Raw genomic sequence first — 20,234 nt, 5'->3', positions numbered from 1 at the left:
GAGATCATCATTGATTTTTCTAAAGCATCTCAGGTTGTTAATTTCTACTGTTCTTACTATTCAATTTGTTAAGACTTATGCCATGCCTACATCTTTCTTTCATACGTAAGGCTTTACAACTTCTTTGGCTTCAATCACTCACAATTATAGCCTTCCAAGTCAGTAATTTAATTTCACTTGGCACTTGCCTTCCCTGGCTAAGTGTTCTGCCCAAGTGCATACTTTGTCATATAGAGATCCCAAGGTATTATTTCATATTCAGAACTTCCTGCTCCACCATCATTACATTACTTTTGTCTTTATCAACTTTCTTGCAGTCTTGTCTCACATTGGCCTACATCAATGAAACTAATTTCTTTTTACATCTTATTAATTTCCTGTCAGAAGAACTGTATTATGTGCATGCAATGATTTGGTATTCAGCACTCCGTTTACACTGCACCTTATCCCCCCCTTTCCCTGGCTGTCTTCATCACAACACAGTCCCCAGACTCTCAGCTCTGCTGTCCTGAGTATCCATGGTGTGTGTTGCAGACTGGGTGGTAGTGTGATGATGATGCTTACTTGTGTTATATACATGCTTACAGGGTATTGGGATATAATAGTTCTTCAGGTAAGTGTGTATAAAGGCTAGCCAGTGTGTGTGCCTGTAAAAGATCTAAGCTTTCCCGTTGAGTTTAGCTCTGAGCTCTTAAAGCATTCCCATTTCTTCCCAGCTCTCTATAGTACATTGCTACTGACAAGTATTGCTGTAATACATAGGGTCCATCTGGCCGTTTCATCAGCACACAGTCAGTTTCAGTACCTCCAATTCTTCTTTTGGCTGCCCCCTTGCTTTCTCTTCTCTCTTGTCGGTAGTAGACAGGGGTTAACTTTGGCTACTCGGGCTCCACCTCAAACTTTGTGCAGGATGTGGGCCATTGGATCTGTAAACCTTGTGGTAGCGTCCCCACGGCCTGGTCCTCGAACAGGCCTCCTTTATGTTACACATCCCCAGGAAGCAGCCCATAGCAGCTGTCTAACTCATTGGTACCTATTTACTGCTAGGTGAACAGGAGCATCAGGGTGAAAGAAACTGTCCATTTGTTTCGCCTCCACCGGGGATCGAACCTTAGGACTACAAATCCTGAGAACTGTCCACTCACCCGTCAAGCCCAACTAAATAGTGATGGCTTAACAATATTATAACAATTGGGTAAATAACCATAATTGTTAGCAGATAGGATGAAACTAAACAAAAAAATATGTATATCTATGTATATAATGCACCTGAATGGGAGTCGACTCTGCAGATACAAGACATTTAACTAAGGAATTGGACAAGTAGAAGTTCACCAAGCCCAAAAATTGTGTTACTAATAGTATTGCTAATAAAATATAATATTAAAAAACAAGTCTAAATGTTACAATCTATTAGTACAGACTTAGAACAAATTGGTCGATGTAAATAATGGTTTATCGTAGGTTACATTAAAGGTTAACAGCAGAGGGAAGCTGACATCTTGCTGTACATCTGTACCTCATTTTCAGCATATGTGGTCTACACCAGATATATATATATGATACTTTATTTTGCAATACAGTATTTTACTTTTAAGAACCATTTTATTATCTAAATGAAAGAGCCCTAAAGATTAAAGGATGTTAACAAATCTTGGCCACTAGTTGATGACAAAAACTAGCGATGGTGTTGCATCGCATCATGACGGTAGAGTGCTGCAACACACAACATTACAGTTTGACATCTGTCTGTAATTGTCTTGACCAAAATATAAACATTATATAGAGGTAGTTACTGTACACCTGGTTTCCTACTTTGTTTCCTAGTGTATATTGACCTTACGTGCACAAAATCGTGTTTTCCGCTACAAAACCACTTTAAAATCACGTTTCAATAAATGTACAGTATGTTCAAAAACAGGGTACATCGTATGCAGGTGTGTCCAATGCTATGGCAAGTACCGTATTTGCAGGCGTAAAAAATGCAACCTCGCATAGGGTACCCCCTATTTTACAAACATATCTTGTGGAAAAAACTATTTTAGTATGCAGGTGACGGGTCACAATAACATGGCTAAAGTATGTTGACCAGACCACACACTAGAAGGTGAAGGGACGACGACGTTTCGGTCCGTCCTGGACCATTCTCAAGACAATCGACTTGAGAATGGTCCAGGGCGGACCGAAACGTCGTCGTCCCTTCACCTTCTAGTGTGTGGTCTGGTCAACATATTTTAGTATGTTTCATCATACATTTATTGAAAGATATCAGCTGTGGTGTAGTTGTTTATATTTTGGGCAAGAGAATTGCTATACAGGATGTGAAACATGTACTGTATTTCTGGATGTGATGTTTTTTTAAGAACATAAAAATGAAGGTAACTGCAGAAAGCCTATTGGCCCATACGAGGCAGCTCCTATATATAACCACCCAATCCCACTTATATACATGTCCAACCCACGTTTGAAATAATCAAGGGACTCCAGCTCCACCAAAAGACCTAAATCCAAACTTAGCCAATTTATACCCCATTGTTTCTTGTTCTGTCTTGTGCTGATACTTTTAATACCCCTATTAAATATCCTCTTTATGTCCATTCATCCACTTGTGAACCTCTATCATGGCACCCCTAGCTCTTCGACTTTCTGGTGAATGCAATTTAAGCTTTGTTAATCTTTCTTCATATGATATGTTTCTAACTTGGGGGATTAACTTTGTCATCCTACACTGGACGCGTTCAAGTGAATTTATATCCATTCTATAGTACGGCGAACAAAACTGAACTGCATAATCTAAACGGGGCCTAACCAGAGCAAGAAATAGCTGAACAACAACAATAGGTGTCTTGTTACTAACGTTTCAATTAATAAATTCCAGTGTCCTATTTGCCTTATTACGAACATTTATTCATTTATTTTTTGTTTTAAAATCTTACTAATCATAATTTCCAGATCCCTTTCGCAATCCGACTTCGCTGTCTCAACACCATCTAGCTCACATCTAGTAACTCCTATCATTATTACCTAGCCTCAAAACCTTACATTTGTCAGCATTAAACTGCATCTGCCAATCTTTTGACCATCGCAAAACCCTATTTAGATAGTCTTGAAGTAATAGTGAGTCTTTTTCCGTGTTTATTTCCCTCCCGATTTTTGTATCATCGGCTTGCAAATATTGCTGCTCACGCCTGAATCTAAATCATTTATATATATATATTATAAATAACAGAGGTTCCAGGACAGTCTTGAGGCACTCCACTTACAACATTTTCCCATTCTGACTTAACCCCATTTACACTATTTCCTTCGGTATAGCCATGCTCTAATCCAACTTAATATAGCACCCCCAATACCCTGAGCCTCTTATCTTTTTAATCAGTCTTTCGTGTGGAACTGTATCAAAGGCTTTGCTAAAGTCAAAGTACACAACATCACAAACTTGACCAGTATCAACTGCCTCAACTATGCTGGAAAAAAATAATAAAAAATTTGTTAAACATAAATGGCCAGTTGTAAAACAATGTTGCGAATCATTTATTAATTTATGGTTTTCGAGAGATTTATTAATTTATGTTTGTTGACTCATCAAGCCACCAGGGCTGCGCACCCGGCTGTGGCACACCGTCACAGTGCTCTGGTGGTGGTGTCATTCACGCATTGCAAATGTCTGACAGCGGATGGAAGTTGAACATTCCTTTTAAATTTCTAGAATCATTTTTCATTTAGATAATTAATAAATGTGTCTTAAAGGTAAATTAATAAATGTGTCTTAAAGGTAACACAGTTGTTAAATAATGTATGACATAATTGACTTGATAATGGTCCAGGACGGACCAAAATGTCGTCATCCCTTCACTTTCTAGTGTGTGGTTTGGTCAACATGTATGACATATCAGGTGTGGGTTATGTATACTGGGTAAGATGATGAGAGCTTCCTTCATAACTGCTGATGTATTATAAGTTTGTGCTAACAGACTGTTATAACTCCGCTTGCTTTCAATATTTTATTATTAGCAACGATTTTTGTGAATAGCGAACTTACCCAGTGTGCTCGTCCGGCTCCCTAGCCTATGCCCCTCAGTCTTCCATCTGTAATACGGCACATATTAGACACAGGGCACTTTTTTGATACATTAAAAAAAAGTGTCTTATATGCCAGCAAATACGTCATGTCATGCATGTATGGTATGTCGATACTGGATGAAGTTCTTGATCAAAATGTTATCCCGGCTATCTCCTACAGGGCTCCAGTTATTATTGAAAACAATTGTTATTTTTAAAATGTATAATTTATTATGTTAACCCTTGCATTTTGCAGGTGTTGCATGACGCATTATCTGTATTCGTTCAGGAACTAGTATTCCATACAATGTTTTTGTCTTCCTATAAAGTGGTGTTAAATCCCATGCCTTCAGCATAGGAAAAAATCCCAAATATCATAAGTGGTTTTTTAAGATGGCAGATGTTATACGTGGAGGTCTCGAGTACCAAATGTGAACACAGTATACCATTAGGAGTTTCATATACTGCAAAGTATCTAAAACATCATACGATACATGCAGTGCAAGGGTTAAATGCTACGACAATAAAATAGCACTTGGTATGTTTTTCTTGTTGATATGAACATGTCATGTTGGCTCATGCCTTCCTGTGTTTTCTTAGTGTTCCCTAGCTTGAATTTCCAATGGTTTATTTGTTGCCCTTTTTATTTTTTTGGTTATGTTGGTGAGTAATTGGACTATTGTTGCAAGAGTAGGGTTGAAGAGAGAGAAGGCTAACCTAGGCTTGCTCAGCGATGTGGGTTGATTGAAATGGTTACATTCAAAGTAAAATAACAATTATATTAAAATAAAGCAAAAACACATATACTATTAACATAAATCAAAAGTATGTACAATGTTAAAAAGAAAATATTTTATCTTGCCAAATCCTTTAAAAGAAGTTAATTTTCTCACTCCACTTTTGAACCCAGACCATATTCAATGCCTTTGTACTATATTTTTCTGATGCATGCTCTAACTTGACACTTAAAACTTTAACAGAATGGCTAATAGAATCCTTGGAATGCATAATAAATACAGAATTTGAATTATACTGTGCATCCCTCACAAATATTTGGTCATTTAATTATAAGTACAGTATTGTATTTTATTGCACAGTAAAGTGCTTTATTTATATGTGCAAGTTATATAATTTGCATGATTGGCAATATATCACCTTTGGTAGCACACATTAAACTACAGTATCGTAAACAATGAGTAGGGTAAAGCTCCATATTCTTTGTTGAATTGAGTGTGTACTGTATGCTTAATGGAAACATTTAAGATACCAAAGGCTAATCATAAAGAATGTTAATGTAGTGGTCAGATGTATTGTGTTCTATTAGGCGTACCATTAAAATATACTTGTATGGCTGTAAACAATGACAGTCTGGTTGATCAGGTAGTTGCCGTGGAAGTCGGACATCGGACCAAGGTGCAGAATAGAAGTGCTCTTGAAAGCTTCTAAGGTAGGTAGAAATGTACACAGACAAGTACCAGAATATGGAGGAGAATATAGAGGTGTGTGCAAGCACACGTACAGCTGCACTGCTTGCCACCCCCTGTCATCATTACGTTGTGTCATTTTCATGTGACAAAGTTTTTAATAAGACACTGCTAGTGTAGATGTTTCAGAGTAAATAATTTGTAAGTGATTAGGAACATTAGAAAAGTATTTTCTTTTATGGAGGGTAGGGGGGAGGAGGTGAGCGTGAAGTGTGATTGGGGCATAAAATGCAATATATCTTGCATTTAATGTTTATAATTCAGTGTAATCATTTTATATGTACTTTGTGTATATATGTATTTATGTATATACAGTGGAACCTCGGTTTTCCTAAACCCTGTTTTCATATTTTTCAGTACTCGAATTCAATTTCTTCAAAATATTTGATTTGGTACTCGTTGTTTGCCTCGGTTTTCGGAGTTTGTTTATACACGTGGGGGTCCATCGAGCATGTGGCGCTTCAGTTTACCAGTGTCTCCTACCTAGTGATGATCAAGCTTGAATTCTTTATGAAGAATTTAATTGTTTTTGTGCTGTTTTTGTCTCCTGAACACAAAAGCTCTTATTATATATCACGCCATGGGTTCCAAGAAAGTCAGTGGTAATGTTCAATCTAAGAAAATAGTTGTGAGGATGACGATAGAGGAAAAATGAGATCTTTCATAATGAGACAATGTGATGTCCCACTACAGACAAGTGATAAAATCTAGGGGGGTAAAAACGTGTCTGTAGACAAATTCCTAGTAAGACAAGCAAGCATTGAGCCCCAACCAGGTCCTAGTGGTCTGCCTGCAAAATGTAGGAGAAAGTACCCCAGAAAAATTATCACTGCCTGATGTTATAATGTAGGGGGACTCACTTTCCAAACACTAACATCTCCCCCTCACCCCGCCGGGTCCTCATTGTCCTCATACACCAAGAGTCCTCAATAAAGGTATATACAGTACATACATACTGTATTGTAATGCAAAATATGAGTGGCATTCGGTATGAAATGTATTTTTAAGTTTATATTTTTGGGTGGGAAGTGGATTAATTCCATTTATATTATTTATATTAGTAAAACTTCGTTATGGTTTATGATTTTTTGGTGTACGAGGAGTCGGAACGGATTAAAATCGTAAAAGAAGGTACCACTGTATATATATACTTTGTGTGTGTGTGTGTGTGTACTCGCCTATTTGTGCTTGCGGGGGTTGAGCTTTGGCTCTTTGGTCCCGCCTCTCAACTGTCAATCAACTGGTGTACAGATTCCTGAGCCTACCTGGGCTCTGTCATATCTACATTTGAAACTGTGTATGGAGTCAGCCTCCACCACATCACTGCCTAATGCATTCCATCTGTTAACTACTCTGACACTGAAAAAGTTCTTTCTAACATCCCTGTGGCTCATGTGGGTACTCAGATTCCACCTGTGTCCCCTTGTTCGCGTACCACCAGTGTTGAATAGTTTATCCTTGTCTACCCGGTCGATTCCCTGTGTGTGTGTGTGTGTGTGTGTGTGTGTGTGTGTGTGTGTGTGTGTGTGTGTGTGTGTGTGTGTGTGTGTCAGACCATGAAGGAAGGAATGAAACGGGGATTTCCTTAACTACTTTCGTACTTAATAATACATGTTCAGAAGGATGGATTTATAAGTCGGTAGATTGGATATATATAGGCAGGAGAGAGGTGAAATGAAGTGGGGTACAATGACTTGTATATTTATCTCCATTGCACTCTAACTTGGACATGGAATTCTTTGAAAAGAAATTTGTTTAAAAACTTACCCCTGGAATCATTCCATGGTTTAGATACGTTAATGATATTTTGTGTATATGACCTACAAATGTAAATACAGACAAATTTGTAGCTAAACTCAATGATCAAGTCACCTCTATAAAATTTACTATCGAGACTGAAATTGATAAATGTTTGTCATTCTTAGATATACTTATTCACAGGGAAGATTTTTCAGTAAAGTTTAGTTTACAGATAGCCTACGAATAATTTATCTTGAGTTCATTATTTCTCTGGGCATAGATACAATGTGAAACGATAAATTTTTTCCTTTATGTATCTAAGAGCTCTTCGGGTTGTTAGTCCAGAGTTCTAGATGAAGAGATTAAGAATACGTTTCTATTGGTCTCGAACTTTGTTATCCGCCGAGTTTTTTTGAAGTTTGCCGTAGCAAAGCACGTCGTACATATTATAATAATATATACAGTGAGAAAATTCACCCAAAGAATGTGTTATGTTTACCATATTTTTCTGGGTTTGAAATTATGGTCAAGGCCTTGAGAAACTTTTTGATATACTGTACATGTATTAAGTGTTTAATTACGAATATACTGTTGAAAAACTTATTAGTTTGAAACAGTCCTTGTAGTGATAATTGTGTCACTTATAAAATACCTTGTAAAGACTGTAATAGGTTCTATGTCGGGCAAACATCTAAAGATTTGAAATGTAGATTTTCGCAACATAAATACTCTAAGACACGGCCAATTGTCTAAGGTTTTTTTTTGTTCATCTGTCAGAAAATTCTCACTGAATTGATTGGGAGATGGCTTCTTTAATAACAAATTGTTAAAGCACTTTCAATAGGAACATAATTGAATCTGCTTTTATACAGATTACAAAATCATGTAATTTGAACATTAGCAGTGGTTTGTATAATTTAGATCCATTTTTTATTTATCAGTTAAAGGGCGATTTGAGTAGGATCATTATGCTCATTTGTCTCGCTAATATCTTGTTAATATCCACTATCTTATGATATTAATATCCACGTATGGGCCTATTGGCCCATACAATGCAGCTCCTATTTGTATCCACCCAATCCCATTCATATATGTCATTGTACCTCACTTCACTTCATCTCTCTTCTGCCTATATATCCACACTACTGACTTGTAAAGCCATCCTTTTGAAGATGTATTATTAAAATACAAAAGTACTTAAGGAAATTCCCGTTTCATTCCGTCCTTTGTGGTCTGACTGTCACATTTTTCATCCTGTGTTAATTTTCGTGATTTACACACACACACACACACACACACACACACACACACACGCACACACACATGCACACACGCGTGCGTGATAACAAACTGGAAAAGGTGCAACGACACGCTACTAAGTGGCTCCCAGAACTGAAGGGCAAGAGCTACAAGGAGAGGTTAGAGGCATTAAATATGCCAAAACTAGAAGACACAAGAAAAAGAGGTGATATGATCACTGCATACAAAATAGTAACAGGAATTGATAAAATCGATAGGGAAGATTTCCTGAAACCTGGAACATTAAGAACAAGAGGTCATAGATTTAAACTAGCTAAACACAGATGCCGAAGAAATATAAGAAAATTCACTTTCGCAAACAGAGTGGTAGATGATTGGAACAAGTTAGGTGAGAAGGTAGTGGAGGCCAAGACCGTCAGTAGTTTCAAAGCATTATATGACAGAGTGCTGGGAAGATGGGACACCACGAGCGTAGCTCTCATCCTGTAACTACACTTAGGTAATTACACACACCTCCCCCCCCCCCCCCCCCCACCCCCACCCCCACCCCCCCCACCCCCTGTATATGTATATATATATTTATTTATTTATTTATTTTCACAGTTTCTTCAGCCTGGAAGTTCAGCTTCTAAGATACTCTTTCTATTTCCAGAATCGAGAACTTCAGATAATGAGAAGACTAGAACATTGTAATATAGTTAAACTGATGTATTTCTTCTATTCCAGTGGAGATAAGGTATGTACCATGCTTGTGTAGTATTACTTCTTATACAGTTGTCATGTCACCCTCATGGTACAGTATCACTTGAGGTTTTACACTCCTCTATATAAGAATGTAAATGTCTGTGGAGTGTGTAATAGAACTGACTGACTTATAGGAAGACTCTCTTCCTCTCTGCCTTGGCCAACATGCAGAAATAATCTAACTTTTTTTTAACCCCAACTATCTCCCTATGAGATTGCAAGTTAATGGTACAATATATTTGTTTGTCAGTTTGTTGGTTAGTATGTAAGAAATTGAATTGAACTCTGTTAATTTCAGTACTTAGATACTGAAAATGATTGAGTTAATAATATTATTTAATGATGAAACATTGCTATATATATAATATTGCTATGAGGTATGTTCAATACTAAAGTCCACTATATGCTAAAACTTAGACCAACAATTTCTTTAAAGCAATATTTTGATAAGGATTTATTGTGATGAAGTAAAACATAATTCCAGCTCTCCTGAACTTAGGTTATGCAAAACATCACATACTTCTGAAACATAATTTAGTAATAAATGTTCATATTGAAGTTGATCCCATTTATGTATAGTGGTAGTGAGTACAGATCACATAGGAGAAATATTCTGGGAGTGTCATTTTCACTGGTGGTCTTTTGTAATCTTTTCTCCAGCCTGTACACCTTACACCAGCCTGTACTCCTTACACCAGCCTGTACTCCTTACACCAGCCTGTGCTCCTTACACCAGCCTGTACTCCTTACACCAGCCTGTACTCCTTACACCAGCCTGTACTCCTTACACCAGCCTGTACTCCTTACACTAGCTTGTGTTCATTCATGTCCTGAAATATGGGTGTCTGAAGATACCCGTCTTGATCACCCTTATGTTATTGTGCAGTTTTTTATCTTGAATACTTCTTAATATTTCACTCCTTACACTCGTTTATCAAAAATATGAGTATTTTTACCTCGGGAATTTTTCTCATTAGAGTTTGCTTGCACCATAATGCTGGCTGTGCATTTTCAATATTGGTAGTGCTTCTCGTGCACAAGTACACAGACATTCTCATTGTCACAATATTTGATTCTTTGAAACTGCTCAAAACTGATTTCCATGTTGGTCCTTGTCTTTGTTCCTTTTAGGAATAATTGGAAGGTCAAAGCAGTGAAGGTATGACAGTGACAGGTAAGAGCAGAAATCAAATACAATAATGCACAATGAAATCACGAAGAGGCAGTGTATCTGACGAAACTATTGAAGCCATGTGATGGGATCAAACCCACGTCTCTTAACCCCCCAAACACATACACTACCAGCAGTGTGTGTGTGGGGAGAGTCCACGGATATAGGTATGATCCCATTACATGGCTTCAATATTTTCTCACGATATAATTTTATTTTTTTTTTTAGAAAGTTACATTTTAATTAATTTTTTCCCCCCCAGAAAGAAGAGGTGTTCTTGAACCTAGTGTTAGAGTTTATCCCAGAGACAGTATATAAAGTAGCAAGGCATCATAGCAAACAGAAACAGACTATACCAATCAGCTATATTAAGGTAAGTGATCTGTTGTGATTGTGTAAAACAGTCACAGGTGTGATCTTGTAACAATAATGTGTGGGGCAGGCAGCGTGTGTGGATGCTTGCAACATAAGCAACCACTGGATGTGAGGATGCTCATCCTCACATCTTGTGAGGATGTGTGTTACAGTCGCTGTATGTTGTCTTGATGTGTGTGTGTGGGGCCAACACCTTGTGAGGTGCATAAGATACAACTTGATGCCTTGTCCTTTGTTTTGTGTGCAATAAAGGTCAATAAAAAGAAGCAGTACTTTAGTATAGCATGTTACTAAATTATATACAGTAATAGAAATCCATATATATTTCCTTTGGCTGCAGATTGGGATTGATTACCTGGTAATTAAGTCAAATAAATTTTTCTGATGCTGTAACAAGGTGGTCATTGGTACCTGCAGATTGTAGTCATTTGTACAAGTTTTGTTTTGTTTTTTACCCGCCCTCTCCCATTTTAAATGATAAGAGTTGGATTAGATATTACAATGCATATGTGGCATTTTCCCGGAGAAACGATGACGTTTCAGTCTGTCCTGGACCATTTATCAAGTCGGGTAATAGAGAAAGAGAAAAAATCTACTGTACTAACATACGAGACAGAATGGAAGGAGAACATAAAGGGGATATAACTCCTAGGTCACATTTTTTGGGAGCCGGTCGGCCAAGCGGACAGCACGCTGGACTTGTGATCCTGTGGTCCTGGGTTCGATCCCAGGCGCCGGCGAGAAACAATGGGCAGAGTTTCTTTCACCCTATGCCCCTATTACCTAGCAGTAAAATAGGTACCTGGGTGTTAGTCAGCTGTCACGGGCTGCTTCCTGGGGGTGGAGGCCTGGTCGAAGACCGGGCCGCGGGGACACTAAAGCCTCGAAATCATCTCAAGATAAACTCAAGATAACATATGTTAAGAAGGTTAGAACATTTAAGTATGTACTGTGCTGTGAAATGAAAGAGTCAATGCTAACAAAGCTAGAACTAAGGTTAATGCTGGATATGTGTATGAAGAGCCGATTCGATAAGATGGAGCCTGTGAAGAGTAGAGGCAGGAAAGATTATTTTAGAAGACCAATCTATAGGATGATTAGAGTCCCTAACATGACGGAAGAGAGCATTGTTTGTGTCTGCAGACTTAACACTTCTTTCATATTTTTTTTGTTTGTCATTCAGTGTATGGTCAGTTTCACTATTATTGGAGAGGACAAAACAAATAGGAAATAGAGCAAATACCAGCAGCATTTGAAGCAGGAGCAATATGAACCATATTAGTTTGTTAAAAGGCGAGCTTTATATCAAGGGGCTGAAGGGTATCAGATTTTTTAGTTCAGATATGTAGGGAAGGCACAGTAGTTTTACTAGTGTTTGAAAAAGGTTAAAGATGAATAATTTCTTTTAGCTGGAAAGTAGGTACAGTTGATAAAATGTAAAGGATAACCAAGGCGAGAGAAAGACTTGTAAATTAAAGACATTTCAGAATCAAGAAACTGAGGGTCACTGATGCTTAGGGCCTGGAGGAAGAGGGAGACGAGAACACTTCTTATTGGAAAGTAGATAGTAGGAAAAGAAGTGAATGTACATACTAATGCATGGACTTAAGGTAAACAGATAGAGAAACCAGACACAGCTGTGAACATAAACATCTAAGAAAGATAGGATGGAATTAGATTACCATTCAACTTTAGAATTGATAAGAGGAGCCAGAGTGTTAAGTGAGTAGAAGAAAGGTTAGAAAAGACTAGCATAATAGAACATAAGAATAAAGGTAACTGCAGAAGACCTATTGGCCCATATGAGGCAGCTCCTATTTATAACCACCCAATCCCACTCATATACATGTCCAACCTACGCTTGAAACAGTCAAGGGACCCCACCTCCACCACGTTACACGGTAATTGGTTCCACAAATTAACAACACTGTTACCAAACCAGTATTTACCCAGGTTTTTCCTATATCTAAACTTATCCAATTTATACCCATTGTTTTGTGTTCTGTCTTGTCTTGATACATTTAACACTTTGTTAATATCCCCTTTGTTAATATCCCCTTTGTTAATATCCCCTTTGTTAATATCCTCTTTATTAATATCCCCTTTGTCATGTACATTCATCCATTTGTACACCTCTATATGTCACCCCTAATTCTTTGCCTTTCTAAAGAATGTAATTTAAGCGTTGTCAATCTTTCTTCATACGACAGGTTTCTAATTTGTGGGATTAACTTTGTCATCCTACGGTGGATGTGTTCGTATGAATTTATTCATAAGAAAGACTAGTACGGATGAACATACTATAGAATGAATTCTATAGTACGGCGACCAGAACTGAACTTCATAATCTAAATATGGCCTAACCAGATCAAGATATAGCTGAAGAACAACACCAGGTGTCTAATTACTAACGCTTCAATAATTCAATAAATAAATCCCAGTGTCCTATTTTGTCTTATTACGAACATTTATGCATTGATTTTTTTGGTTTTAAATTCTTACTAATCATAACTCCCAGATCCCTTTCACAATCCGCCTTCGCAATCTTAACACCATCTAGCTCGTTATCTGGTAACTCTCCCTAGCCTCAAAACCTTATATTTGTCAGCATTAAACTGTATCTGCCATAAAGAGGCTGTAGAGCAAAAGTATCATCAACATAGTTTAGTCAGAGATAGGGATGAGTGTTAATAGTGGAAAGAAAAGTAGTTTCAAAGTACAGTACAGGTATTCCATATAGTGGCGACGGAGTTGAACCCATAGCTACACTGAACGTTTGAGAGAAGTATTTTCCATTGAAAGGGAAGTACAGTAGTTGGAGTAACAAAGAGTCTGATGAGGTCGAGGAAAATGTTAGTAGGGCGCAGGAGACGATGAAGGCTCTTAGTTGCATTCTGACTAGGGAAAGAGTTGAAAGGTTAATGCTAGCACAACATTATATAAATATTGATGGATCTGAGACCAATTCCTGGCCTAACAGGTTGAGTTTGACACGACCAATAATCTGATGGAATTCACTTGAATTGTTAGTGTCGCTCTAAACTATTTACCTCTGTTGATGACCACTGTGATTAGTCGGCCATTGCAACTGGTGATATTGCAAACAGAGGTGGTCCAGGAAGAGTAATTTTGGACGTCTTGGAAAGTTTAGGTTTGGTTGTTGCCTTTTCTCTCGTGCCCTCTACAAAATTAGTAGTACAAAAAGTCGTACAAATTTTTGGATGTAATAGTCAGTTTATGTGCATTCAACCAATAGTTGCTATCATTACTAGAAGACAGGTTCAAGTTAGATGACACTTGTTAAGATTTTGAGCATTTAACTATGTACTGAACAAAGGCAGGAGTTGACAGTAACACAACCACAACTTTGTTGTACATATGACAACAAAGTTCATGTTGTGTATGAAAGCTGCTTCAATAAGACAGCATTTGTGTAGGGTACAAGCAGGAAAGATTATTTTGGAAGAAGACCAAGCTGTGGGATGATTGGAGTCACTAGCATGACAGAAGAGGACATTGTGTATGTCTACAAGTTTAACACCTCTTTTGTGTTCTATAAGTCTGTGTTATAAAAGTTTATATTTATTAACACATTCTAAGACTTTTTGCTCTTGTATTGGTATCTTGAGTGATATTTAAGACCTTTGAATATTCTGTGACTGTGCTAACTAATCTTCCTGGCCTGGCACCTTTTGATAATTATTTACTTATGCTTTGGATAGATGCCATGGAATAAGTGGCTTGGCATATGAAGAGTAAAGTGGAGTGTAATGATTTTCAGTGTGGCTTATGTGCTGTTTGGAGAAGCAGCATTACACTCGCAGATATAAATGGCATTCTAGTGTGCAAATGGGTTGTCTAAAATTTGAAAGAATATATGGAGGGGAGGATACTACTGGAAGTGGGGAAGGATCCCTATGAATAATTGGGCATGATAACATTTGCAGAGATAAAATGAATGGTCAGTACTGAAAGCAGGGTTATGAATACATCTATCTTTCAATTTATCTCTGACAATGATGAGTGAGGGAAAAAATGATTGATAATTTAGAAGAGGAAGTTATTGAAAAGAATGTGGTGATGTTTGGTGTGAATAAAACCATTCTATTCTTGTTGAAATAGCTTATGTATGCATATTATAATGATCATCTTTTATGTGAATCAAACTTTGTGATTTTCAAAAACATTTTATAATAATTTGAATCATTTCAGTTGTACATGTATCAGTTGTTCCGGAGCCTTGCGTACATTCACTCTTTGGGCGTGTGTCATCGTGACATTAAACCCCAGAACCTCCTTTTGGATCCTGAGACCGGGGTCCTTAAGCTATGTGACTTCGGGAGTGCCAAGCACTTGGTACGTGGGGAGCCCAATGTGTCGTACATTTGCTCTCGTTACTACAGGGCCCCAGAGCTCATATTTGGGGCTACCGACTACACCACCAATATTGGTAAGTGCAATTGTAGTTCACTAAGATAATTTATATATTTGAAAAGTTTAAAGAAAGCTTACTTTCATTTAATTTTTGGTACAAAAAAGAAAGCATCCTTTATATTTGTAAATGTCAGATTTGGCTGCTGGTTTCAGCAGGGTGTTTTATTTATAAAAATGTTTAAAGTTGACACATGAAAGACAGGATACAATACTACAGCCCATTTTGGTAATAGTAAATTTATCATTATTACTACTTTTTTCTCGTTTCTCAATAGCAAAGGATAAAAATGAGAAGCGGTGTAATACAAGAAAGTAAAAGTTATTATAAAATGACACTCAAACATTCAGCATCTTATATGCTGAATAGCATTATAGTGAACCAGCACAACCACACTTAGAGGTAGGACATGGTGGAAGTGTAATGTTGACCAGACCACACACTAGAAGGTGAAGGGACGATGACGTTTTGGCCCGTCCTGGACCATTCTCAAGTCGATTGTGTGATACTATGTTAAACTAACCCTTGATTACTGAACTAGCAATTGTAACACTAATGATTTGTAACACTTGGTAACACTAGTATTTTGGAACACTGATAAATTATTCAAGGGTAATATGAACTGAAATTTTGTATAACACTGGTTGGCTAAGCCCTCGACCAATGGTACCTTTCAAGGAAATATTAAATTGAGAAAACTTATTAACCAATGCTGCCACCATCCTGTCTTATTGATATTAAATCCTATACAACAATGAGACAGGAAACATTACTGTGTTGAGAGGGTTCTCTTCTAGATGTAATTACTGAATGACTGTATGTTAACAATCTGAACCCAGAGGATTGGGAGGTTCAATATCCCTGATGACGAATGCACATGGGAGATGACAAAGGGAGAGGTGAGTAATACATACAGATCGCAAATTTAAAAAGAATTTATTTAAGAAAAAATTATGATATTCACCAACTCCCTACACTTACACTGGCAAATGTTACGGAATTTAGACATGGAATAATAACATCAGAGATCACACACACATTATCTGATGGAAACTCCTGTCTCTCAGCCTGCTGGTGTCCCTGTCTCTCCTTTTGGACCCTAGATGAACCGGTCCAGCCCTTGTCCCTGATTCAGTCACTCTGTCTCAATAATCTATCTACAGGCTTTTTATACACCCCTACTGCCATGCCCAGTAAGCTGGTTGGGGGAGGGGGGTGGTTGTTGCTAACTTGGAAGTGGGAGGCTTGTAAGGTAGTCTGCCTCCCTCCATGTTACACCCAGGAATTGTGCATTATAATTGTTTGACAAGACTATCGTGATTAATATATTAATATGTCTACTTGAGAAAGCTGACTCGGGTCTAGCCAGAAAATGTTTCAATTAAAATTGTTTGCAAAACTAAAACCCTCGTCTGTGCATGTGGTTGATCTCTTGACCTGGCAGTATAGTAGTCACTGGGTGTTACAGAAGCTGGACATGCAGTTAAGGAGATGTAAGGAAGTTCACGTTCCCTCTATGGGTGGTCAGCAAATGGAATGCATTGAGGGAAGAGGTTAAACCCAATTCCATCCACAACTTTATAAATATGAAAATGTTAATGTGGAGAGAAGTACAATACAGTACTTAGCACACCATGTATAAACGGCAAGGAGGTGGGGCATAAAAAGCTAGATCTCACTCCCCTGTAGTCACTGATAGGTAAGCACTTAGCCAAACCACTACATCAGCATCTTGATGCTTAAATTTTTCATACGGGTTTTCACTAGACTGTAGCTGTTTGATACACCACAGCTCTTTGTGTTTTTCAGTATAAAATAAGACAGTGTTCTTGTGCCTTAGTGCCAGACATATTTTATCTTTGTTAAAATTTTTCCTGCAGATGTATGGAGTGCGGGATGCGTGTTGGCAGAGCTGCTGCTTGGGCAGCCTATCTTCCCAGGTGACTCGGGTGTTGACCAGTTAGTGGAAATTATTAAGGTTCTTGGCACACCCACCCGTGAGCAGATACGGGAGATGAACCCAAATTATACGGAGTTCAAATTCCCTCAAATTAAGTCTCATCCATGGCAAAAGGTAGGATTAGTGGGAGTAAGCATATGTTCCTTTGTATAGGGATGTATTGTATGGCCTGTGCAAGGTTTGTTGTCTACGTACATATTTGTCAATCTTGAGTGCTGTGATGAGAGATGCGTATGCTAAACTTAACCGTTTGTTTTAATTGTTGTTATATTGTCTGTGCTTGTAGAGAATGTGTGAAACTAATATATGTTTTTTGAGAATCTTCTAAATAATAAAGGAATTTATTAAAAACTGTAGCGAAGAACTAAATATTGATACAGTACATCCTTTAGCCACCTTTTTAGATGAGAGCAGTTGTAGTTATGCTGTTGTTCATGAGGTGGCTTCTAGGCTGTGCCTGGAGCTAGTATATATATCGTGAATTTCAGGCATTGTATTATAATGTCGCATTATATATTTAGATATGACTGTATGCAGTTTGTTAGGTATTCCTGATTATACTTTTAAGTATTTTTTACCTGAGAATGATAATGCATGATAATTTCATAAATATATTAGTTATGCATCCAGCATTCTAAAGCACTATACTCTAGATGTAAAACCAGCACACAGTTTTGACGTCAATAGTTAGAGCCAGCACAACCGATATTTATTGTTCATGACATAACTTCCTAAATATTTTGGTTGAGAACAAATAATGTGTCAATAGCTGGATCATATTCTATTAATGCTCACTAATTCTTTAGGATAAGTAGCATTGCATATATTTAAAAGTTGAAACGTAATTGGCATTCCACATCAAAAAAAAGAAAGGAACGGTCGGCCTGGCAGTGATTTCTGTCGTTGGGCCAGCAGACGGGGCCAAATGCTAACTGGAGGCGGTGATGTTGTTTTACAGGCATTGATGACTCGCATGGCTGATTCTGCTAACAATGATAAAAAACATCAGAAGCTTAGAGTAAGTAAGTGCTGGACGTGGTGGCTTGGTATGCTGGATGCGTTAGACCCTTCACACCTCATTTACCACCTAAAAACCTTAGTTCTTGTGGGGGGACGCTGGGTACTTTTGTGATGGCAATCGCGTGTTTAAACGTAGGCTGTCAGTGAATGTCTTTGTTGATTTTGTTTTGAGTTTGTAATATATTGTGCATTTCACTATAATGGATAGATGAGCATAACATTGAGGATGTAACAGTCAGTGTTTTAACCTAGAGAAACACTTTTAGATGCTTTATTGGCGACTTGAAGCAGTTTTACGACATGCTGAGTATGTTACTCTCATTGTACAAAGTGTATATATGTTGTAGACACATTTTAAGAATTGTCAGAGTTCATTAATATCAATAATTTCACTACTGGATTTTGTGTTTGTGAAATGGGTGAACTTATTTTTCCTAACCTGGACAGTTATGTTGAGAAAAGTCTTCCTCACTAACATATACTGATCTCGACCGTCTGACTAGAAACATCCCTTTTTCAAATACCTAATTTATTTTTTATGTTGCCATGTTTTATTTACTATAGTTATTTATTTATTTATTTTTTTGAATGGCTAATTTTTCACCGGAGTTTGAACTTGTTCCTTGTCACGTTTATGTGCATAATCTTGCTCACCTGTGTCTGCACCGTATCCCACACGCTCTCGTCATGATTTAGAGACTTATTTGGATAGTAGTGTTTATTATGAATTGAGTAGCGGTAAAAGATTCACATCTCAATGCAAGTTTATCTGGCTCTTCAGTGAAGCCAACAAAAGTCTAGGAGTTCATTACTGATAATAGATGTCTAAGGACATCTCTGCTATTTTGACCTGTTGATCTTAAAGCCTTGTAGTGTTGCTATCTGGCTTCTTGCCTAACCTATCACAGTTTTTGCCAGATAAGAAATTTGAGTTTTAGGATCAGCTTTTGGGTTTGATGAAAAATGGGATTTAAAAAGCACTAATATACCAGTAATAATGTCTTACACATAGTAAGCATTATCATATTTGGATGGCTTCAGTTGGCCCAGGAGGTGTCATCTTTGGGGAAGTTAACAAATGTTGACCGAAACCTTTTTTTTTATCATTATTATTGGTCATGTATCTCGTGATTCTTGTCTTATCCTCTATTTTGCCATTACTAGTAAAACTTTTGCATTTTGGTAAATTTTTACTCCTTGAGTAAACCTTCTGATGTTTTGCTTATGTGTACTTCTTCTATGCACAAAATTGTGGCAAGTCATGCTTGATTTAATAGACGGTAGACGGACAGAGTGGGAACAGTGGATGGACAAAGAGAGGGAACAGTAGATGGACCCTTCTCCTTCCTTCTCTCCCCCTCTCAGAAAATTACATCAAAGAGATTATATACTAAATTGCACAAGGCCAGTCAAATATATTTTATTCAGACTTTTGGAATTTAAATAGTATTCAGTTTTTGGCTCAGTTGACCTCAGTGGGGACAGGAAGCAGACAGCTTGTCAAAGTTCTCCTTACGTCATCATTTTCCTGATCATGTTTTGCAGCTGGATTTTGAGTTGGAGTAATGTCTTGACATGGCTTTGGTGGGTTGGCAATTCCATGGGTTTATAACCCTGTAGGTGAAAAATCATTTGTTTATTGTCCTATTATCGGACTTGTTGAGCTGGAAGCTGTTGCTCCTTGTATGTTATAATTTATCTTTTAAAGAAGGGGTCTGGATCGATATTCTCCAATGTATAGTACACCCTGAACAAAAAATGAAGGTGGGGGGGGGGGGAAGCATTCCAGGAAAAAAACAATGAAGAGGTCACAAAATAAAATCTTTTCTCTCAGTAATACATTGATGTTAAACTAAAAAGTAATACCACTGATGTTGTCTGCTTTGAGCAATTCATTTGGTAATTGTTAAGAGGTGGGATTAGTTTATTCATGAATCCTGTGAAATAGTTCACACTTCAGAGTTTAATCCACACTACTGTATTTTC

The 20,234-nt window shown here is 37.6% G+C and overlaps 1 protein-coding gene across 5 annotated transcripts in view; it reads left to right on the top strand.

The window, feature by feature from the left end:
* Window positions 1-20,234, top strand: part of LOC123770066 (protein kinase shaggy) — a 65,462-nt gene that overhangs the window by 35,344 nt on the left and 9,884 nt on the right. For 4 of the 5 annotated variants that reach the window (XM_045761725.2, XM_069301344.1, XM_045761726.2 and 1 more), the window contains exons 3-7: window positions 9,199-9,282; window positions 10,724-10,834; window positions 15,049-15,286; window positions 17,149-17,342; window positions 18,187-18,246. In XM_045761725.2, the coding sequence (XP_045617681.1) occupies window positions 9,199-9,282; window positions 10,724-10,834; window positions 15,049-15,286; window positions 17,149-17,342; window positions 18,187-18,246 (687 nt within the window). The remainder of the gene's footprint in view (window positions 1-9,198; window positions 9,283-10,723; window positions 10,835-15,048; window positions 15,287-17,148; window positions 17,343-18,186; window positions 18,247-20,234) is intronic. The other variant, XM_045761728.2, reaches the window with a different exon arrangement.

This window comes from Procambarus clarkii, chromosome 45, assembly GCF_040958095.1.
Source record: "Procambarus clarkii isolate CNS0578487 chromosome 45, FALCON_Pclarkii_2.0, whole genome shotgun sequence".
In the NCBI taxonomy this organism is placed as follows: Eukaryota; Metazoa; Arthropoda; class Malacostraca; order Decapoda; family Cambaridae; genus Procambarus; species Procambarus clarkii.
This window is presented reverse-complemented; position numbering and strand designations above follow the sequence as displayed.